The sequence below is a fragment of the Solanum dulcamara genome, chromosome 3 (assembly GCF_947179165.1).
Source record: "Solanum dulcamara chromosome 3, daSolDulc1.2, whole genome shotgun sequence".
Taxonomy (NCBI): Eukaryota; Viridiplantae; Streptophyta; class Magnoliopsida; order Solanales; family Solanaceae; genus Solanum; species Solanum dulcamara.
The window spans coordinates 743,212-767,000 of record NC_077239.1 but is presented as its reverse complement, the minus strand read 5'-3'; the positions used below and the strand labels follow the sequence as shown (position 1 = coordinate 767,000).

The window sequence follows — 23,789 nt, the reverse complement described above, 5'->3', positions numbered from 1 at the left end:
TTATCCACATGGTATTTAATTGGTATCCACTTAAAAAATTAAGTCCACCATTGTATGCAATTGATATTTAATTGGTATCCAACTGAAAATATAACATATAATTAAGAATTCAACCCGACAAGCCAAGCTAAAACTAGTCAATGTTGTATCCAATTAGTATACATCTGGAAAGCTTAAATGTAATTATGTATGCAATTGGTATCTAAACAAAATTTCAAAATATTTAATTCTTACTACTTTGTGTATGCAGTGTTTTTCAAAACTAAAACTTAAATCTAGATACCAATTTTAATTAAGATTTCATATTATTATCTCATTAGTGAATCAAGATTGAATGAACGTTGCCATATTTCATACTGAAAAAAATTAAAATTTGTGTTAATTTAAAAAAATTATAAAAAAAATAAATTAATTTAAAATTATGGATGAAAGCATAAAATTTGTATTGAAGATAAATAGGGAAGAAAAAAGAAAAGAAGCGTGCATGAAAAAAGTTAAAGAAAAAACAACTAATATGGGTATAGTAACGAAGAAAATTGTGTGAGAATATTAACGAGGGATTTAAAAAAATAAAACAAATTTAAGAAATAAGAAAAAAATTTAAAAAATAATTTTCAATTTTTTTTAAAAAAATGATATCAATTTTCAAAACAATAAAAAAAATCGTAGAAAGAAGGAGGAAAGAGAAACTAAAACAGGATATTGATACTATTAATCAGAATATTAATTAGGAGATTGATAACAACTAAAATAGTGTCCAACGGAGAAAATTAAGGATTGATATATCTGACCATTTATAAAACACTATTTAAGGAAAAATATATTGTTATTTAATTACTTAATAAAATATAATCAATTAATTTATAAATTAAAAGTAGAGTCATGATTGAATGGTAATTCAGTATTACCATTAATACATTTATTATCTTTTTTTTAATCTGTTTATTAATAAATTAATTACTGCATTATATTTTAAAATTTGTTATAACTTGATAGAGTTTTATTGCTACAACTTGAAACTTATAAAATTCTATTATAACTCGAAATATGATATCTTGATAATGACATTTCAAAAAATTTCACTTTAATTTATGAACCATGAAATATCATAATAGAAAGAAAAAAGTTTAGTATAAAGGAAGGTGTGGCTACTCCTAATCAAAGCAATATATTACACCAAATAGAGTAGTCCTAGCTAGAAACATATATTTCCTAATTCTATATTGGAATTTTTTTCTTTCTAGAAGAGCTAAAAGTCGAAAATTGTGCCTAACAATATTAAAAGTAGATGCTTCTTCTTCTCCATTTCTATCACTGTTTCTCTTAAGAAATGAATTAACTTAAATACCGTCTACTCAACTGTTTAAATTAACAATATGATATAAACATAATTAAAACAATATATAATCTATATATACTGACTATGACTATATGTGTTTGATCTCCGATAAGATAAACTTAACATCACCAACTTTTTTAATGAAAATAACAAACTACAATCTTAATCAAAGTGATATGTCACACCATATATAGTAGTCCTAAACATACATGACCTAACTCTATATTGGAAATAAATCCTATAAGAGCTAAAAGTCCAAAAATTGTGCCTAACAATACTAAAAAGTAGATGATTCATTTTCTCCTCACCTATTATTGTTTCTCTTGAAAAAAAATTAATCTAAAATAATCGTCCACCCATCAATTTACACTAAAGATATCCTTAATATATATATATAATCTATGTATATAATTATGACTATATGAGTTTAATCTCTCATAAGACAAACTTAGAACAACCAATTTTAAAGATGAAAATAACAAACTAGAGTAGTCTAGAAACAAACTTTATTTAATTCTATATTGGAATAAATTCTTAAAGAGTTAATTCCAAATTTTGTGCTTTACAATTCTAAAAGTAGATGCTTTTCATTTTGCTCCACTATTCTCATCCTTTTTCTCTTGGAAAAAAAAGAGAAGAAATTAACCTAAATAACCGTTCATCTAATTGCTATACTAAAAATAGTCAGAATATTTACTGTGATATATATAATTATATATAATCAATATATATCTATATATTCCAACTAGAAAAAATAAACAGTGAATTTGATCGATTATTTGCATAAAGATTCCAAAAAAAATCCTAAACAACCAACCAAAAAAGTACTAGTGCACTAGAAAGAGCCCTCATAAGTCATATTCAAACAATTTTGGGCCCAAACCCAATAACCCGTACCAACAAAAGGCCCACTTAGATGTTGACCCACCACCAAAAGTTACAACTCAAAGCCTGGAGCCCAATTTATATAACTCTTTACCCCTCATTTTCAACTTAATTACCTACATGTCACTAATTTTCAGGTGGCGGTTGGATTCCTTGTGTAACGGAAAATGTTTACTATATTTACGCAAATATTAATTATAGTGAATTGAATTTATTTGAATACATGCAAAAATAGAAAATAGTACTTTACTTAATATATAAATTGAATGTAAATTAGAATTTTGAGGAAACTAAAATAGAAATGTTCTTATTTGTCACTTCTAGATAGTTTTTTTTTTGGAATTTCAGATGCTTTCTCATATAGCTTTTGATTTTTTTGATTTGATTTTAAAAGTATTTTACCATCTTAGAGTTCACACATTCTGTAGCTAGAGGATTACAAAGGGAGAAAGACTCAATTTTCACCTCTTGTTACAATTAAATGATTCACTTCTCGAAAATTGTCTTTTTCGTCAATTTTTATGGTACATATATTTAATTTTCAATTATCACATGCACTTTTTTATGCTTCAATTAGCACGTTATTTTGTTGCCATTATAGTTATTTTTTCCTCTATATATTGTGTACGACTCTCATTTCACAGTAGTTTATTATAGTAACTATTTTGATTTATGTATTCCTCTTTTCAAACAGTTTGAAAATGATTTATTTTAAGGTTAACGTACGCTCTACATTTTTCTGACCCTACTTATAAAAAATTACACCATATATGATATTATTATTTTTCTTTATATTGTTTCAAAAAGATTATTATACACTTTTTTATTTAGAAATAATTTAATTTAGAAATAATTATTATACACTTTTTTTTTCTTTTATGTGATTGTAATTTTGTAGCAGCTGAGAAGTCACTTGTTAACGAAGAAAAAGAAAAGAATAACTGCAAAAACGTTTCCCCCCACTCTTTCTCTCTCTATAAACCTATACATACAAATTGTATAATGTATCCATTTTCTTTCTCTACATATACATATAGAGAGAGAAAGTAGTGAATCATGCCATAAGCTTTCTGAATACTTTTACTTGGCCTTCTCTGTATTTCTCCCTGTCGCCATTGTCTCACTGTTGCATAGTTTCTAGAGAGAGAAAGTGCAGAGTTTTTGTGTTGAAAGGATTTTTTTAAAGAGAAAGAGAGTTGAGTTGAGGAAGGAGGAGTTCGCCGATGGGTCCATCGACGGCGACGACGGTGCAGAGCAACAGCAGTTACGATCTATCGTTTAAGATCTTGTTGATCGGAGATTCTGGAGTCGGAAAGAGTAGCTTGCTTGTTAGCTTCATTTCTAATGTCGTTGACGATCTGGCCCCTACCATTGGTATTCTCTTTGCTCCTTTTAGCTCAGCTTGTGTGTGTGAATGTGTAAATAGTGTTGTGAAGAAAAAAATTGTGTGTTCTGTATTTTCCTTTTTTTTTGTAGTTTTTGCTTGATGATCCTTTGATTTGGATTTTGGAGTTTACGAGTTCGGAATTTTGTATCTGGAATCGATGAATCAACTAGTATACAACATGCCGGAGTATTTTATGATTTGTAGTTCAAGTACTTTTTGTTTGGTTCTCGGATTAATCACTACTAACTGTTGTGATTTTCAAGTCTTACTTTCAAATCACCAGCTGTTTTTTTTAAACGATTGATTAAAGTTTTTGATTCTCAGATTGATCATCAATATTTACTGTGTGAAGTGAAATCTGAAAAATGTGTATAGTTTGGAAATCAGATGAACTTTGGATGTTTTTTATGATTTAAGTTATAGTTAGTCAATTGCAATTAGAGTTTTGCGTCATTGTTAAGGGGATTTTGTTGGATTCTTAGCAGTTTTTTTGAATGTATACTTAGAACTAGAAAATGATCATTATTTAGATCCTAGCTCCGACTCCAAACTTGTCCAGTTGCAATTAGGCGTTTGTGTCATTGTTGTTCCTTGATGTTGAGGGGATTTTGTTGGATTCTTAGCAGTTTTATTGAATTGAATGTATACTTAGAACTAGAAAATGATCATTATCTAGATCCTAGCTTCAGCTCCAAACTGTCTTACACATATTATTTACCAAAACTAGTAAAAAAATTGTTTCATTTTTATTTTTTTTAGTAAGAAATAGAACAAGTTATTTATGTATCCTGATAATAAATTTATTCGACATTCTTGTAAAAAAAAAAAAAAAAAAACCTGAAATGCAATATTGTCTGAATAATAATGGACTTTGTTTTTAGGGTGCTATGAGACAGAAGAAATGAGAGAAAACAAAAAGAAAAAAGACAGATTGTTAGGACTGTTTTCACCAATTGCTAGGCTGTCCTTTAACATATAAGTATTCAACCCTGTTTTGACATATTGTGTCAGGTGTTGAGTTGAGCTGATTTCCCTTATTAACGATCAATTAAGTTTTATATCAGAGGACTAATGTTTCTGCTATAAATAAATATGTTGATACCTTTCTGCTATATCTTAAGATTGCCTAAACTAATCTGATATTTGTTTTAGAAATACAGCATATTAAGTTGTTTATGGATTGTAACATAGAGTAGAATGTGCTGGTAGGAGGTATCGGTGAATTAGTCTACTGCATGCAAGCTGGCTTGGCCACCACCGTGAAAAAAGAACCTAGACTGGAATGCCTTCGTGTCTGCATGTTGCTTTAGGTGAATGCTCCGACTGGCAAAAGAATGTAAGATAATAAGAACAAGAGAAAAAGAGCAAGCGAGAAATGTAGCTTTAGAGTGTTACAATCTGTCTCTCTCTCATCCTGATAGCTGATCTAGTGATTTATTTAAACATCTTTTGAAGTTGTCAACTAGATTATCATACGATGGTTGATCTCTCTGATACAATTTTCCACTCACTTTACTGTTCCTTTGTCTGATGACTAGGTGTCGATTTCAAGATTAAGACACTCACTGTTAGTGGGAAAAGACTGAAGCTTACCATTTGGGACACAGGTTAGAACGAAAACAGTGCCTAGTCTCTGGAATTTAGTTTACTGTATTATATGGTGCCAAATACCTACCTGTATTCATCATTCTAATGTAATCTGGTTCAGATGAAATCTGCATTAAAACTTTAGAACTCCATTATTTAGGAACATTTAATTAGATCTCTTAGTGCAATGGTGGATTATGTGGTTAAACACAACTTAATCTATTGAAACCTCTAATTTACCTGATAACAAAAACACAACTTGATCTACATGATGATTTGTTGGTTTAACTAAAGATGTGCCAATTTGATTTTCACCTGCATTTTAAGATGCATGACTTGTTAAGGGAAAATAAATATGTGGCAACTCAACCCCCAAAAGGCAAAAATTAGCTCATGATGTAAATATCAAAGATCATTTAAGGAGACTATAACCCATTCCCTGGCCCAATATTTGATACCCTAATACCCTCCCTGCACGCCAGAATATCTAGAGCGTGTATAACATAACATTGGGGCCAACACTGGAAAACAGTCAAACACAACTAGGTAGATGGCTCTTAGACCGTGTTAAGAAAAATAAACCATGTACTTAACTAAATCTAAATGCTCGTTCACTAGATGAGGGTTGTCTATGACCACATTAAGAGACAATAATCCATTCCCTCATAGTAACATAGCACCAAGTTACATAGACTTTCCTTTATGCAACAAGGTTAATATGTTAATATTGCATAACATTGAATCACTACGTGGAGAAGTGTCTAAGGCTCAAGAGTTGTGGAATTCGACATTTTGGCGGAACTACTGAAATCAGTTTTACTGATCAAAAGAGATTTTTTTTTTACTGAAATCAATTTTTCCATAGGTGTAACTTTTACTGTCGTTCTACTTCCAATAATTAACAAGTTTGTCTCAGTATCTTTGCCGAAAAACTTCATAAAGTATCTGGTTTTACTTAGATCCAATGGAAAGTTGTAATTGTACATATCATGTTTCCTACAGCTGGACAGGAGAGGTTCAGAACACTGACAAGCTCTTACTACAGAGGTGCTCAGGGGATCATTCTTGGTAAGTAATAAGTGAATTGATGCATTTTCATATCGTGCAAGAGGATTACATCCATTGTTGATAATGCATCTATGGGTTAGCCAGAGTTAGACTTTTGACTTTTGTTATTACATCACTCATCTTCACTACTGTTTAACGCCATTCTGCCTTTTCCCACCATGATTGAACAATGCATAATTAAGTGGTCATTCGGTCATGAATATTTTTTACTTTTTTCTGGAAATCATGTTTGGCCGTAAAATTCCAGAGTTCAACTTGAAGTTGAATTCCGTAATTTGAAAAACACCAAAAGTTATTTTCTTTTTCGACAAAGAACGCCAAAAGTTATTTTCACTCTCAAATCACTCACAAAAATTCAAACACAACTCCAATTTGTATTCATGGATAAACACAACTCCAATTTCCAATTTCCATTTTCCATTACTTAATCGTCTGCAATTTTTATTTATGATCCATCATCTGTTCATATTTGTTTATTGCATGTCCCAAAGTAGAATGATTTTTCTTGATAATACTGGTGATCGTTTGTGCCATTGGTTTTTAGAGCTTGTTCTCTTAGATAATGTCAATCTAACTGCCATCTGTTCTATTAAATGACAATTCTATGGTATGAAAATTAGCTTCCCTTCTTTGCATAATCTGATTAAACCTCTAACAAATCTGGGTCCAGTGATAAGTTTTCATGATAATCTTCTGTAGTCTTTTTCGGGTTGCTGGAGTTCTATCTGCCAAGAATAGTAATCAAGCATCCCAATCTATTTTCATAACAACAGTATAGAACTTCTCTGTGATGAAATTCTTGCTGATTATTGCTCCAGTCCTTTCTGACTGGCTCCCTACGGAGCAACGAACTGCAAATACTGAATAGCATCTGCGTTGATAGGGGGATCCTATATTTCGACCTTTGACAGCTCTCCAAACTCCATTATTTGAATAAGATTTGTGGGATGACTGGTAGAGTATGTTCAAATTCAAAAAGGTGTCCATGTAGTTTTCAGATACCTGACAAGAAAAGTAATTTTCCTTTTTTTTAATTTAATAAGAAGCATATCTATGTTTTCGTTGTTGACATGTTTCTACATTCCTCTTAGATGCTTTGTGTCTCCAAATTCTTGAATGCATTTCTAACTGTTATGTTGACTATTGCATATTTTAATTTTGTTTACAGTCTATGATGTAACAAGAAGAGAGACCTTCACAAACCTGTCTGATGTGTGGGCAAAAGAGGTGGAGCTGTATAGTAATAATCAGGATTGTGTAAAGATGCTGGTTGGAAATAAAGTTGACAGAGTATGTTCTTTGTAAAAATGAACATGCTTGCATCTCTCTCTCTTTCTAACTTTTCTCGATAATTGTGTTGGAGTCGATTCATTTTGCTTCTTGAATTCTAGGAGATATTATTTCATGGAGAATACAAGTAATCTAAGATGTTGATATCCCCTCGTCAAATGCATGCCTCAGGGAATGTACTATCTATCTTGTTTATTGTTCTGTTGCAGAATGTATTACAGAGTTAGAGGATGAGTCTGGTGGGAATATCTTTTAACCGTTATCGTTATTGAGCTTGAGCATTAAAATTAACGCTGCAGTCCATTATTGGTGCTTGAATAAATTCTGCATGAAGTCTGTAAACCAACTTTTGTTCTTACTTTACTATTGGCTTGACAGGAATCTGAGAGAGCTGTGACCAGGGAAGAAGGCATTGCCTTAGCAAAGGATCTTGGAGGTTTATTTCTTGAATGTAGTGCTAAAACTCGAGAAAATGTGCAACACTGCTTTGAAGAGCTTGCCTTACAGGTGAATGACACATTCATGATTTCTCTGTAGGTAACACAAGATATGTTGTTGTCACGTTAGTATCATATGCTAAGCAACATGGTCTGCTGGTTATTAATATAAGATTATCTTTTTGATGCATCAAGTTGACCTTTTAGATCACAAACCCTCATAAAAATATTATTCTGATGGCATTATCGGGCAGCAGCTTTTTACTCCCGCGGGGCATCTCTCTTGTTTCCAGTTGTAGTGTACACTACATTGGTAATCCCCCTTTGTTTTTACGCACAAAGGAAAATGTCTCTTTTATTAGTCAGTAGATCAGTGCACAGGTAGTATGACCAATCGACTCTCAAGATTAAGAACCCATACAGTCCAATGTTTCTCGAATTGATATCATTGACTTTCAAGCTTTGAGAAACTCTGCAGTCCAACAGTTGTGATCTGGTTGATTCAAAACCGGATTCATTTGGTCAACATTATATCTTTTCAGGATTAACATTTCCATCGATTTTCTAACTAGACTACCGTATTCAGATAATGGAGGTGCCTAGTCTCCTTGAAGAAGGATCCACTGTAGGGAAGAGAAATATCTTGAAACAGAAACAAGAACAGCAAACACAACAGAGCGGTGGTGGTTGCTGCTCATGAAACTCCTAGGACTTCAAAATGATAAGGTGTGCACTAGATGATGCATATCAAATATGTATATGCTGTTTTCTTTTCTTCTTGCTGTTTTAATCTTTGCTGCTCTGAAAGTGGTTAGAAATCATGTAAAGTAATTGGTCGATGTTGATCATTGACCAATGTTCTTGTTAATATTTGCCAGATTGCTGTCAAATTGGGTGTGTTTTTTTCATAATTTTAATGTGCATTTCATCACTAATCATGCCTCTAGTTACCATGCTTCGCTGACCCATGACTATGACTTCTTTTAACTATGGTGTCTCAATTAGTTTGCGCACCCCTTGACTCACTTGACTGGTTGTACACCGAGACTTGGATAAATAAGAAGAAATCACATACTAATATGTTTGCCATCGTTGACATTTGAACCCAAAACCTAGTGGTATTCACTTCATTTGACAACTAGGCTACAATTAACCTTGGGTGCGACTACAAATTTTGCAAAAAAATAATAATAAAGATTGGAAAAAGAACTGTAAATTAGAATACTCGAAGGTACTTTCCACTAAATATCCAAATTCATGTTACTCCCTATGTCTAATTTTACTTGTCTATTATACTAAAAAAACAGATGTCAATTTTTATTTGTTCAATTTAAAAATCAAGAAATAATTTATTTCAATAATTTAACTATAGGCATTTCCTAATGTATTTCTCAAAGCACTGAATTTATTGTTATATTTATAGTTCCTGAGTGGTTTGCCAAGTTAAACACTAGACAAGTAAAAATAGTTAGTGATGATAACCCCAAATTCCGACTTCAAAAATATTCCCTTAAGACGAGGGAGTATAAACAAAACAAATCTCCCTGTTCTATCATTCTAGATGATGAATCATTAGCAACCACTTCAAAAAAGATGAGTATTTTCTCACACTGTAATCTCAATATAAAGAGTATTGCAACATTCAGGAGCATTAGTCTCCAATTACTACATAATCCCCAATATTCTAAAGTTGTTTTTGGTAAATAACTTGTACCTATAAAACAAGGGGAACATATCTACGGTAGACAAGCACCCCAATTTTCTTTATGTAGACCTATAGGGACGGCCAATTTCAGCACTTATAGCTTCGTCTAAGATTATGCAAGCTTCACTTTCAGGCTCAACAAGCTCAGACGGGGTCTGCGATAATCACAAGTCAAACGAGCCATATTGAATTAATCATACATATAAAAAGTAATCTAATTTGAGTATTTCAACTTAAATTAATGATGTGTTAGCTGCACTTACTCTTCCTAATAAGTTGTTCCTACAAGCAGAAGCTCCTGAAGCTATCAATAATCTGATAACGTCTAAATGTTCACCTCTGGCGGCATGATGCAGAGGCTACAAAAATTACAACAAATACAATTAGTAAAAGATGCCGTAGCTGTTTCATTTACCAATATCCAAGAGTTATATCACCAATGTAAAATTGAAACTTTGCATAACGTTAACTATTAGAAGAGATGCCTCACCGCATCACCTTCTTCATCAAAAGTGTCCAACATCCTTTTCACGCATTCAAGGTCAGGTGCATTGTTTATTAGCAGACGGGCTATTTCTGTGTATCCTGTTAAAATAATCAGCATTCAGAAAGTAAAAAATGAGAGGTTATGGTTGCTTCTTTACTGGAACCTGCATTATCCCCTTAGCCCTCACTCTCTCGAAAGGCTCGGATTAATGTAGTTAGTTCACTTGATGCCTGATAAATGTGGTCAAAGCCTAAGATTCACTGACTGTAAATTTCAAGGGTGCCATCTCTTTACGGTAATTTTTAAAAAAAATATGCTTCAAAAGATGCGACAACAAAGGGCTTGGAACATGCAACCATACGGTATACCTCCAGCACAAGCATCATGCAATGGAATTGCTCCATCTTCATCCTTAGCCTCCACAGAAGCTCCCCTCTCTAATAGTAGCTGAGTCAAATACAATAATATATTAATATTAGTCAAACCATGATAATGAAATCAACACCAACAGATCCATCGTAATGTAATGTCTGCTATAGGGACTGTTTTCGAATTGAGAATAGTTGAGTGGACCAACCTCCACACACGCCAGATGGCCATACAGACAAGAAATATGAAGAGCAGTGTCCCCATCTTCTAGAGGTTCATCAATGCTTCCATTAAAATTGTCTGCGGCAGTCCATCAAGTAGTTTCATGAGTATAATAAATACATTGATAACAAGGTATATAGGAAAACTTATATTTGATAGGTAAAAATATAAAGAACAACTTGTTTACTTCTCCCAGAAACATGGGTGACGACAAATCGACCATAAATAACAATGTAGCACCGTGATCAAATTGCAGCTCGGTGCATGTCATTTTAGATCCATAGGAAATGGAAATGATGTTCCAACCTTTCATGCATAAAAGTAGTCGCAAGTTGCAACATGTGCATTCAATAGTGTGATTTACCAAAATTTCAGGTACAAGGCACTTCTACCGCTGTTAACACCAGCCTGAGTAACCTAAACCACAAGAAAATGAGAGAAATAGATGATTCTTGGCCCAGTGGAGGATGCTGATGGATCATCATAATAGTGGGAGGCAGTGACACTCCTCTCCTAAGAGGGTGGGTTTTTGGTCAAGAATGAACCCAAAAAGTACAAGACTGGTAAGACTGAGTGAATTGTATCGCCCTCCCTCCCTCCCTCCACCCCTACTTTGTTGTGAAGGTGCTGACTTTGCTGTATTCAAGCTTAATTAAGCTAATGTTCCTCACATCACCCTTGCAACCACAACAGAGTAGGGTACTGTATCCCACCTAGCTGAATGAATTTGACAAGAAGGTGAATCTCCATTTCTCCATCTCTTGCAAACTAATATATGCATTGGCTTTGTTACATTTCAGCTTAAATCATCCGTATTCTGTTCATTTACCCTTCAGATGGATAGGAGGGTTCACAAAACCAACCTTGTCAAAGGGGTTTCAGACAACCAGGTGACTCTCTTCAAGACCAATCTCTAAAGTACAGCCAATGCTAACACTTGTTTCCATGACATTCCTTCATCTCAACCGCCAATCTACATTCCCTCATTCACTTTATTTCTTTCTCTGGACCAATAGGAGCATGCAACTCTAAGCTCCACGTCATACTAGTTAGGTATCAAACCTCATGAGGACTTTAAGTGCATTCAGCACGTGTCCTTATAAATGCCAAGAACATCAATTCATAGATGTAGATCTCGAACCTATGAATGGGGATATTTCCTATTTGAAGGATTTTGTAGGTTCATTGATCAAGGTTTGACGGAAGAACTTTATAAGGGTTAGGATTAAAAAAGCCCAGCTCACATAGTATGAACTAAAAACTATAGAACTAATAACCAACCCATCACTTCGCATTATCTGGATCTAAAGAACCAATCAAGATATGATATATAGATCATATCTTCGTAGCAACTGAAATCTTTTGCATAAACAAAAAAAGAAATCTGATTCAAACTCACACAAATGTTCTCTATCACTACCCCCTCTATCAACATGTGTGTGTAGTTTGTGTGCTTGTGTTGTTCCACTGTGTAAGGCATAGCAACAATCATCAGTATGAGCCAACTTTCTCGTCAGCTCAATGTTTGTTTATTTTTTAAAGAGAGTTCATAGATTCTACTTATTTGGGAGAAAGAACCACCACTTCACTTAAAACTGACCCCCAAATCACATATGCTTACTTATTTGAACATTAAACTAACAGATCCATGTATTTCTTGTTCCACTTGCTCAGACCAAATTATCACATGTCCATTTCTTTTTATGTTAAAATCAGAAGCTATAAGCAAATTCATGTAAATCTTCAGTTATTCAACCATCATCCCTTGCCCCCAAAATGCTCTCTATTCTTCCATAAAACCAAATGCCTTGTTTAACACCTCCTAATAAAATTTCTGGCTCCGCCGCTACACATAGAAACACTTCACACCTACATAAACACTTCATTCACCATAGTTTCACAGCTACACTGCATACCTTTGCATCTGGATTTCAAATCGGAAGAGTACAGTTCCGATTCGAGCTAAACAGGATATAATGAGGTTCATTTACATACTAGAACTCCAATTAACTTAACATAGTAGCAATTATACATACCTAGGGCTTGGCGAAGGGCGTCGACGTCGCCGGACTCGGCGGCGTTGAAAATGTCACGGAGGTGAATAGGTATGTGAGAATCTGGCTCTTCCTCGAACTCCAATTCCTCCTCGAATAAACCGCCTTCGTCTTCTTCTTCACCCATCATGCCATTACGTCCTCTTTGTACCGCCATTTCTGTAACTTTTGAGTTTTTTCCTCTCTTCAATTTGTAGTATATATATATATATATATATATGATTATGGGAAAAAGAAGGAAGGGTTTATAAAAAGGCATTTTAATTTGATCTCAATGGATATTTACGTCTTTTAAATTTGGATGTACATCATAGATGTTTAAATTTATGTAAGATTAAACGAATAGACAAACGTATCGTGTGTGGTATTAATACAAATCTGTTGTTAGGTAGGACACGTGAATCTCATGCGAATTATCACGTAGGATGTGTATATTTGTTTGATTTTATATAAGTTTAAGGGCATATTCAAAATTGGAGAGTGTAAATATCAGTTGAGGTCGAATTAAAGAGCACGTTTTATGTATTATGTCTATTAAAAAAGACATATACATAAAAAAACACTCAAACTTGGCCTCATTTTGGAGAGTTAGGCTTCTCCGATTGAGAAACCTCCGACAATTACTTTTATTGTAGCTAGGAGCCTTCACTCGCATGTAAACACTCACACTTTAAGTATGCATATCTAGACACCTCAACTTATTTCTATTATGTCAGTTAAACTCTTCAACTTACAAAATGATCGTCTAGACACCCTTTAAAATTTATTTGTCGCATTAGCTTTGAATGTTCAAGAGACAAAGTGGGAACGAGTTAGAAAGTTTTGTTGTTAATTCAAATCAAATAAGATGTCTAAATATGCATCTTACTTTCCACCGAAGCTAAATTTAAATATCTGTTATGTATTATGTCTATAAAAATTATACATGCTAACCACATTTCGTATCGATTTTTCAAAAGTAATCAACATTTGAAAATTCATTATAAGAAAAATAGTCAGCTTTTATAAATTCCTTAAAAAGTACTTACTTTTAAATTTTAATGGAAAATCATGAAATATTATAGATTTCGAACTTAAAAAAAGTGAAATTTTTTGAATACTGTCATATTTATGAGTTTCTTGACTCTATATAAATGTAATGACCTGTTAGGTTATTTTTGAGAACAAGTCCTCCTTTTTTCATACGAGATCCTTTCCGTAAAATTTTAATGGGTTATTTGAACTATTCGATAACTTCGGTTAATTAGTTGATGGATAATTTTAAATAATTAATTTAATTAATAGACTAAAGTGTTAACTTATTTAATACCACTTTTCTTATATTTATTAAAATAGGTTGATAGAATTTGTTACTTTCGTACCTAATTAATTAGAAAAAGAAGCAAGAGAGAACGAAAAAACTACCTGCAGCGTGGCCAATAAATTTTTGTATTCTTTAGGTAACCTTTAACTTGAACGTTTATTATTTGGAAAATTTTGTTCTTCAGTTGGCTGTGTTACTTTGGAAATAATTGAAAGAGTTAGTGGTGGAGAATAAGGTAATGATGACAAGTTATAGTTAGTGATTATTTGGACAAGAAAACAATTACTTCCGTTTTCATATTTATATGTTAAAATTTCAATTTGCTTGACAACCTGCAAAAGATTAGTAGAAAAAAATAAAATAATAATTTAATGCTCTTTCTTTCTTTAACGGGTAGGGGGGAAAATAATAATTTTCCTCGTTTACGAAAATTCATGTGTTACATAGTTACGTTGGTTTCGTAATCAGTGGCTTCAATTTTAACTATTATTATATTGTTTTACATTATAAATTAAGTTTTGATATATTAAGATAGGTAACTAATTATTATGTGTATTATGTTATATGAACTTCATCAAATTTGTGACATTGGAGAAAATTGAGACTTAACCCTAGGCTTATAATTTAGAAAATATAAGATTTGATTTATTAATTGGCATCAAGATTTGGAAACTTAATTATAGATTTGTATGAGTTTTTGGGTCTAGGATAGACATGAGTGTTGCTAATTTCAAAATCTTATTATGATTATTTATTTGACTAGATTACGTTGATTTGGAGGCCCAACGAAAAGGGAAGGCAAGTCCCAGAGTGATTGCTTGATTATTTGAGGCAAGTGAATTTTTAAACCTCACTTTAAGCTTGTGATACTTGTATTTCCATGTTATGTGTACTAGGGAGTAATGAGAATTGAACTGAGTTATTGACGGTATGATTGACCTTAAAAATAGAGATGAGGGGTATAAAATGGTGATCTAATGACATGTATTGGTGGAATCAATATGTTGTGATTATGAGTTTATTTTGGACATGTGAAATGACTATGTTGATGTGAGATAGAAAAAATTATTGTTGTTGTCATGTTATTATCGTGAATCATATGAACATGAATTGATTACATTGGTTCCGACATACTGTGCTGAAACTGAAAACGATATGAACCAAAGGGGTCGGGCCACACGCTCCGTGGCAGGTATTATAAAAAAAAAGGGTCGGACCACACGCTCTGTGGCAGGTGACATGGACAAAAATGTCCCCCATGGATTCTGGACTGTAATTCAGTGAATGTGTACCGATAGGACAGACATGCATCATTTCATTGCATTGCATCGCATTTTGTTGATATTTGTGAATTCGTGTTTACCACTTATTGCTTTGTATTTATTGAATTTGACTTGATATGATTCACTTGATAAGACTATCGATGAATATTCGTGGATTGTATTTTTATTATTGTGTAGAGTGTAAGGTTGCGTTGGTTTTATGCAGGTTGTAGTTGAGGAGGTTCGGTTGGGATGACATGAGTAGTTGTATGTATCGAGCTTTGCTTAGTTTTAGTTATCCACTTGCTGAGTACCGTGTTGTTTGGTACTCACCCCTTGCTTCTACACTTGTGTAGGTTATGAGCCCGAACTTGCTTGATCTCCTCGCATTTTCTACCACATCCGCGGCTGTCACTTCGAGTGTTGAGGTAGCTGTTACATCCATCTAGCGGTCACTTCTTACTCTTTTATTATGTTTTAGTTCTATTCTAGAGACAAAGACATTGTGACTGTATTCTCTTTCGTACTTCGATAATGTATTAGTGGCTTGTACACGTGACAACCAGTCTTGGGGGATTTTGAGATTATTTATTTATTTATTTATTGACTAAGTTAAACCTTGTTGTATCTCAAATACTTTCGCATTTACTTTCCGTTGAATTTTAGGCTGACTTGTCTCGGTGGATTGAGATGAGTGCCATCACAGTCGGATTCGAGTCGTGACAATAAATTTTGATTTTATAAAGGTGAAACTCTACGAAGAAAACATTTTTATCAATTTCATTTTTAATTTAAATTTTTAAATAAATTCAAGATCCTTGATTAAGAACCTTTGGTCGAATTTCTTTAGGCTCAAATGAAAGTGTTTAGTTGCTACGTGGAAACTTATGGACCTTACTACAAGAACTACCCAAATGTTCTTTGGGAAACTTACGTAAATATACTATATTAAGAAAATATTTATCATTAATAACAATAATATTCTTTTTCACTGGACACTTATAATATATTTATAATAAAGCTTTAATACAACTTTAATACATATTAGCGAGAATAATTTATAAAACTCATATAATATAAGTTTTATTCATGGATAATATATTTATCATACACTTTAATACACTTATAATACATTATGTCAATTTCTTACCAAATAAATATAATATATTTTAAAATATTATAATACATTTATATTGCATGCATAATTCACTTTTAATGCATGATATATATATATCATAACGGTAAGTCAAAACTTTTTGGTCTCCATGTTCCGGTCCCGGAAGAAGCTTATTTTTCTCTAATATTGTTATGTATTGCTATAGATAGTAATAAATAAAAAGTATTGCTAAAATCGATAATTATTTATTAAAAAATGTTTTTTCTGGTAATTTTTTCTTGTTCTTTTTCAAATGAAGCTTGGGCTGTGTTTCATTAACAACCAAGCCCAAATCAATATCAAAATCAATTAAAAAAAAAGGGCAATTTCAAATATATACAATAAACTAATTAGTTTACAATAAATATAATCATGTTTTATTTACATTATTCATATATGAGCTATATACTACGATACACTCAAAAACTAAATATAGTTTGACTATACATAAAATATACACGGACGATACATACATATACAACGAATGACCAGCTTTTTGATAATTACTTTTGCCGAATGACCATATGGCGTAATTAACCCTAAAAAAGGTATAAACATTACTTCCAACATATTCCGCCCCCCCCCCCCCCCCTAAATAATCAGATTGACATGTAAGTGTCCTACTTAGAATTAAGACTTTGGGAATTGACATGCCAAATTTTGCAAATAACTACATTTGGTTATGGTTTATAGTCAAAGATGTGTCTTTCAAGCTTCAAAAATCGAATCGTAATGAAAAATTTTCCTTACAAAAAACTTTATAATTATATTTTTCAAGTGAAATGTATGTTCAAATATAACTTCAAATTTTAGATATTCATTCTCAACTTAACTTTAAATATTATTACTTTTTTTATAAAAAAAACATACCACTCAATTCATGTCCCTTTAAATTTCACAAAACACACTCCTTGATTTAAAGAAAATGTTCCATAAGACAAAAAGATATATAATAATAAAAGGTAAATATAGTGCCAGTTATAAAGGTTTTATTTATGTAACTTGTTGCATTTATTATAAACTATAAAAAGTCTCATTTTTTTCACATGAAACTAAGTGTTATTTCTGACATTCTTTTGCAAGACTGGACTATTTATGAAAAGAGTTATAAAACAAGCAACTTGTCCAGCCAATAGCACAAGTTATATGTTAGTTCGTAAAATTAATTCATAAAAATATAATTCGTATAAGTGAGCAAATTGTTGACTCGCTCATTAATTTACTATGTATGTTATATATAAATATAATTTAAATATTAAAAAAAATTATAATAAAATAATTAAAACTTAGTAAAAATGAAGGAGTTGGGTTATGGCCCATTTTAAACTCATTTCAGCGCAAATAACATTTAGATGGTTTAATAATTTATTTATTTATTAATCTAATCCATTTTAGTTTGATCAATTTAAATTCTATCCAATCAGCTTATTTGACACCAATACGAGATCACTTTTATAGTTTTACTACCTACAAATTCATACACACCTAATTAGACCAATTATAAATTCTAGCTGTCCCAAAAGAAAAGTAAATTAATCAGAGATTTAATGCATACAAATAACAAGTTGGCCCCTTTCACTTATAATAAAGCCAACATTAAGAGAGACACACAATTAATGAAGACTTTGTACATACATACAAATAACAAGTAGAGACAATGAAAGGGTGTTTTTGAATTAGAAGTATTTAAATGATACTTTTAATAATATGATATAATATTATTCATTTTGAATTAAGTTCACACGATATAAATTTCTTCAAAAATGTAATATCATTTAAAATATCACTACACTTACATTCAATGACGAGTTGGAGATAATTTTATTGAAGGGTATAAAAAATATTAAAAAAAACTACACATATAAAAAAATAAGAAGCATGAGTCAACATATCGTATTTATATATATATAAATTAAAAATTTAACTTAGCTAAATAACATAATTTGACACTCCTTAATAAAAGCAATTCATAGACGGGCAAAAACACTAAACACATGGCCTTCAGACTTACCTCACCCATTATTGATTCTAATATCAACATATCGTATTTTTATATATATATATAAATTAAAAATTTAACTTAGCTAAATAACATAATTTAACACCCCTTAATAAAAGCAATCCATAAATGGGCAAAAGCACTAAACACATGGCCTTCAGACTTATCTCACCCATTATTGATTCTAAGATCAATTGTTGGGCTAAAGACAATTGAAAGATAATATGATGTGCAATATTATCTACTTTATATTAATTTTGTACGATTTTTTTTCAAAATTCATCACATCATGAAAAGGTGCACTATATTTTATATGTCATAATTTATTTATTTTTCAACTACCTAAAAATCACTATACTCTTATATAGAAATAAAGAGCTTAAGTTTTAAACATTAACAATAAAGAAAAAGTAAAGATTAAACAACTAATAATAGTGATTTTTTTGTTGATAAATATTAACTGATTATAAAATGAAACTGATAACTAATACTTTTTTGTTTGTAAATACTTTCTTTGTTTGTCCGTTTAAATAAGAATGTCTTTTTTTCCTTTTTAGCAAGTCTTTAATTTCAACTTCTACGTGGTATATTTAAAATCACAAGATTAAAAAACATTTTAGTACATTTGACATTTTTTTTTAATTTAATATCACAAAATTCAAAAGTCTTCTTTATTTTCTTACACTATGTATCAAGTTAAAATATATACTTAAATAAATTAAAACAAAAAAAGCAGACAACTATCATGATTTAATTTTATTTATAATATAATAAATTCTTATACAATTGGTGTATATAAGTTAAACTCGTCCACGAAACATAATTAATATTCATAGTAAGAAAGTGAGCTCCAATGTAGCAGGAAATCATGGAGAAAAATTTGCAGAAAACATGTGCCATGCATTATGTTTTTCTCCCTTTAATATGTAAAATTGTGTCTCACGCAATTTAAATTAGTTTTCAACAGCTAAGTTCCAGTTCTACATTAATCTGAATGATAGAGTATCATAATGTATAATGTATAAAAGTATTTCACGTTCATATAAAATTAAAAGAAATATCGCATTTTGAGAAGTGTGATATAAACAACCTAATTATTCTAATATAAATATTAGTGATTAATTTTACAGTTCGAACTCGTAATTTTTTAAGTCATACGAAAGCAAATCTACGATCCTTTTCATTTATCTGCATGATAAAATAATGTAATTATCCCTCACGAGCAGCAATTTATAGTATAAAAATATGAAAAATTATCTAAATAGGGAATTTATTTTATCATATTTTTCAAAATTCCCTATCATTTGAAAAAATTACAAAATTTCTTACTCTCTTCTATTCTTGGATACATCGCTTTACCTGATGTATCGAGACGTTGAGTGATGTATCCGGAACTGAGACATGATGTATTGGGACGTTGAGAGATGTATTCGAAATCAAAATACAATGTATCGAAACATTTTTAAGATTTATCTAGATTTCACTAAATTAAAATATTTTTTTTGTAATTTGAAAAAAGGTAAGAGATATATACAGCAAATGAATTCTTTTAATTGCTTGCCATTTACGGTTTCTTCTACCCACCGCCTACAAAAAGATGCCTTACTCATAGTACAAACAAATATTACTAGACCTTAGGGGTATCGAAGGGAAATATTATATGTTATTAATAATAACAATTCGATATGGCATTTAAAAAATATCGAAATAAATAATATTATTATAAAGAGATTTGATTATATGTTTATAGTTATTCAAACTAGCGAAGAATATTGGATTGTTACCTAATTAAACTCATTATAGTATATTTAATTAGTTGTAATATTCCTAACTTGAAGTGCTTAATTACCTTCATGAGTATGATATCTAGTTATTCCTCCGTTATATTTTATGTGACATTTTTTTTAGTTCGTTCTAAAATGACACGGTACTATAATTAGAAATAATTTTACTTTAAATTAAAATTCTTCTTTTACCGTTAATAAAATGATTTACAACCATAAAAATATCTAATGATTATTTTAAACCATAAGTTTCAAAAGTATTTTTTTTAAGTACCGTGTCAAGTTAAAAGATGTCACATAAAAATGAAACAGAGAGAGTATGTTTGGGCTTGGGACTTCCATATTGGAGGTCTCAAGTTCGAAATCTCTTGCCAACAAAAGCAAGAGGTTTGCCTTCTGCAGGATCGAGTTTATTGCACCTGGTTTACCTAGTGCGGGATTATCTCTCCTGTGTGGTTTGCGACTTATTGCATAGGAGCGAGAGTTTTACCATGTACGCACCCAAAAAATAGCGAACGCAAATTTTCTTTGTCATTAAAAAAAAAGCAACTGTCCAATAAATTGCGCATTAAGGAATTTTAGAGTGATACGTACAAGATAGGGTGACATCCAACAAAGGAAATGAATGATCCAGCTATATAATAGTAACTAATATACCTAGTGACCACTTGCCAACTTAAATCTTGTTTTGTCATATGTCATTGAAAAGGACACACATACATATATATGGAAATGAGAAGGTTTTATTAAACTATCAAAAGTTATGGTTGAGTAGTAAGCAGAGGTTATACACAAAGTCGGGATTTGAAAGTTATGAATTCTGAGTTTGTCATTGAATTTCTAGCTCGTGTTAGTTGTTTGATTCACACAATTAAATATTTAATTTAACTATAATATTCAAATTAATAATTTTTTAAATATAAATACAAAGAGTTACGTCTAAACAAAAAGACGTAATTGGATTCGTCCGTATGTAATTCACTACGTCTGCCTCTGATGGTAAGTAAGTATTTCCATATTCTTGATTAGCAGCTTTGGATTCAAACCCTTGAGATGAAGTTGCAATTTGGTAAGGAGTTTTATACCCTAACTAAATGAGGCATTTTAACGCAAATTTAAATTAGTTGTATCCCAAAATAGATATTGAACATTGAATTAAAACATAAAACAAAAGAAAAGTTTTATTAACTAGCTACAACTTTCTTGTGAAGAAAACAAGAGAATAACCTAATCCACCCCACTTTTGGTTGTGAGCAGCTCATGGTTCCTTACTATTCTCAACACCTTTCCTTTACTCAAATCCTCCTTTTCCAACTCCCAAAAACAAATATACTAAAAGAAGAAAAAAATAATAGAACAAGACATTAGACACATCTTGCTTTCTACTAGTTAATGTATATAATTTAAGAAAAGTGTAAAAATATATGTTTATTTTAAATATGTTCCTATTGCTAAGAGTTTAACTACTATACATCGATAATGTAATAATGGCATAAGTGTCCATTACAAATAGGACTAGTTACTTGTAAAATAAAGTAATTAGAAACTTGGTATAACATATTAAAATAATCGTATCGAAAATTCAACTAATTAATTTGATCGTTTGATCAAGTCAATATAATTCATTTTTATACATAAAATCGTTTTACTTCTATTTTTTTGACTTTCACTAAATTCTATGTACCTATTTTTTGTGGGAGTGGGGTGGAGGTGGGGGTTCTACTTTTATAATTAAAACAACACATGAGAAAAGTAAAGAATATGAGGAAAGCCAGATCGGATGGATAAAAAAATCACTTTTCTTGAAACAAAAGGCCAAACACATGGTAGTAAATTAAACCCCTTACTCAAAGAATTCAAAACAAGAAAATTAATCAACAATATAAATTAAATAATCATAAAAGAATTATGTCTATTAATTAAATCGTCAAATATATAATAATATTAAAAATAAATGTTTACAATTAATTCACAATTGTCAATGGTTTAAAATTAAATAAATCAAGATTTAAAAAAAATAAAAATAAAGGGAGTGTTGATGATTTAGTAATGGCAATCAACCAAAGGTGAAGCTGAAAAGACAATGACTTGTTCTTTTGTAGCAAAGGTGAATTTAGAATTTTCCGGCCGGTGATCGTCTTCCGGCGCCGGGAGATTAAGGTCCAATGACAAAAATGTCCTTGTGTTCTTGATTTGTTGATCATGATGAGATTCTTCATGGCTCTGGTTTGATACAATTGCAATACTATTTGGTAATGGTCTATGTCTTCTCATGTGTCCACCTAAGGCTTGACCCGAGGTGAACTCGGCCCCACAAATCGAGCACTCGTGAATCCTATTCTTATTCTTGTTGTTGTTGTTGTTGTTGTTGGTGGTGGTGGTGTTGTTGCTCGGGATTTGGAGTGATAGAGTTGTGACATGATCGTCGTTGTTGTTGTTCAATTTAAGACGAATAGTATTCTCGACTTGTTGATGATCAATTGATTTTGAATTCTTGATTTGATCTTCTAGGGTTTTTGGTTTCTTATGACTTGCTCTGTGTCCGCCAAGTGCTTGAAAAGATGGGAAGGAACGGTTGCACGTCTTGCATTGGTAAACATCCAATGTTGGAGATTGAGACGACAACGACTTTTGGTAATTATGACCTTGTGCTAAAAGAATCAAACAATTCGCCATATCTTCTTCTTCCTGATTCGTAATATTCCTGACGATCTTATCATCAATCCCACCACAATTATTAGAACGTGATGAGGAGTTTGCCACGTGTCCATCCACCAATTCACCACCACTATTAGTGCCTTCCACGGTGCTACACGAGCTAGTAGTAATCCCTAATGCTAGTGGAGAAGGCGGCCTAGGTCTCTTAGTCCGCCTTCTTTTGATCACCATGTTCAAGTTGTGATCTTGATCTTGATCACGATCATCATGAGATTCCATGTTGTAATACTCTTTGATTTTTATCATCCAAAAGATCACTAACTTTTTTCAAAGAAAAGCCAATCTAACAAAGGGAAGTTTTTTTTTTAGATGGAGAAAATGATGTAACAAAGTGAGTGTATATATATAAATATATGTAGTATATAGTTTGGATGGTGTTATTAAGAGGGAGTTTTTAGGTAGAATGACAAAAAAGAAGCCGCCCCCGTGAATAGAAATCTTGAAAATGTTCACTGTTTTCTTGCACTAACAAACTTTGCAAGTTATATATATATATAGATATATAGACAATTGATATTATTTAAATTATTTATATTCATATTTTTTAATTTTATTTGTATAATATAAAGTTTTAATTGTACATATAAGTGAGGAAAAAGAGTAAGATTCGGTTGGCTTTGAAGCAAACCCATTACTTTATGCCAACGATATACCTTGTGGAGGATTGGAGTGCAAGCCTGGCACCACACAATTTCCCTCTTCAATAAATTAAATTAATATATCCACATATAAAAGAA

The 23,789-nt window shown here is 31.4% G+C and overlaps 3 protein-coding genes across 3 annotated transcripts; 1 reads left to right on the top strand and 2 right to left on the bottom strand.

Moving 5' to 3' along the window:
* The first annotated feature begins 3,161 nt into the window (after positions 1-3,161).
* On the top strand, positions 3,162-8,928 carry LOC129882057 (ras-related protein RABC2a-like). Its single transcript, XM_055956191.1, has 6 exons — positions 3,162-3,598; positions 5,150-5,218; positions 6,201-6,266; positions 7,435-7,556; positions 7,935-8,063; positions 8,580-8,928. Exons 1-6 carry the CDS (start codon positions 3,448-3,450, stop codon positions 8,691-8,693), a joined length of 651 nt encoding a protein of 216 aa, XP_055812166.1. The 5' UTR covers positions 3,162-3,447; the 3' UTR covers positions 8,694-8,928.
* A 570-nt stretch (positions 8,929-9,498) lies between these two features.
* Positions 9,499-13,026, bottom strand: LOC129882054 (uncharacterized). The gene is made up of 6 exons (XM_055956187.1): positions 12,813-13,026; positions 10,763-10,854; positions 10,554-10,632; positions 10,189-10,283; positions 9,962-10,057; positions 9,499-9,853 (listed from the first exon to the last, which is right to left on the bottom strand). The coding sequence occupies exons 1-6, from the start codon at positions 12,985-12,987 to the stop codon at positions 9,758-9,760; spliced, it is 633 nt and encodes a 210-aa protein (XP_055812162.1). The 5' UTR covers positions 12,988-13,026; the 3' UTR covers positions 9,499-9,757.
* A 9,263-nt stretch (positions 13,027-22,289) lies between these two features.
* On the bottom strand, positions 22,290-23,544 carry LOC129881394 (zinc finger protein ZAT5-like). The gene has a single exon (XM_055955603.1). It carries the CDS (start codon positions 23,296-23,298, stop codon positions 22,378-22,380), a length of 921 nt encoding a protein of 306 aa, XP_055811578.1. The 5' UTR covers positions 23,299-23,544; the 3' UTR covers positions 22,290-22,377.
* Positions 23,545-23,789: the final 245 nt, after the last annotated feature.

What these genes read in the sequence shown, in the direction of transcription:
- LOC129882054 (XM_055956187.1), bottom strand. Translation starts at nt 12,987, where the DNA reads ATGGCGGTACAAAGAGGACGTAATGGCATGATGGGTGAAGAAGAAGAC. An exon ending in CGCCCTTCGCCAAGCCCTAG is followed by an intron (nt 10,855 to 12,812) that starts GTATGTATAATT and finishes GGACTGCCGCAG; the next exon opens with ACAATTTTAATGGAAGCATT. An exon ending in GCCATCTGGCGTGTGTGGAG is followed by an intron (nt 10,633 to 10,762) that starts GTTGGTCCACTC and finishes TATTTGACTCAG; the next exon opens with CTACTATTAGAGAGGGGAGC.
- LOC129881394 (XM_055955603.1), bottom strand. Translation starts at nt 23,298, where the DNA reads ATGATAAAAATCAAAGAGTATTACAACATGGAATCTCATGATGATCGT.
- LOC129882057 (XM_055956191.1), top strand. Translation starts at nt 3,448, where the DNA reads ATGGGTCCATCGACGGCGACGACGGTGCAGAGCAACAGCAGTTACGAT. An exon ending in TTGGAAATAAAGTTGACAGA is followed by an intron (nt 7,557 to 7,934) that starts GTATGTTCTTTG and finishes TTGGCTTGACAG; the next exon opens with GAATCTGAGAGAGCTGTGAC. An exon ending in TTGAAGAGCTTGCCTTACAG is followed by an intron (nt 8,064 to 8,579) that starts GTGAATGACACA and finishes TACCGTATTCAG; the next exon opens with ATAATGGAGGTGCCTAGTCT.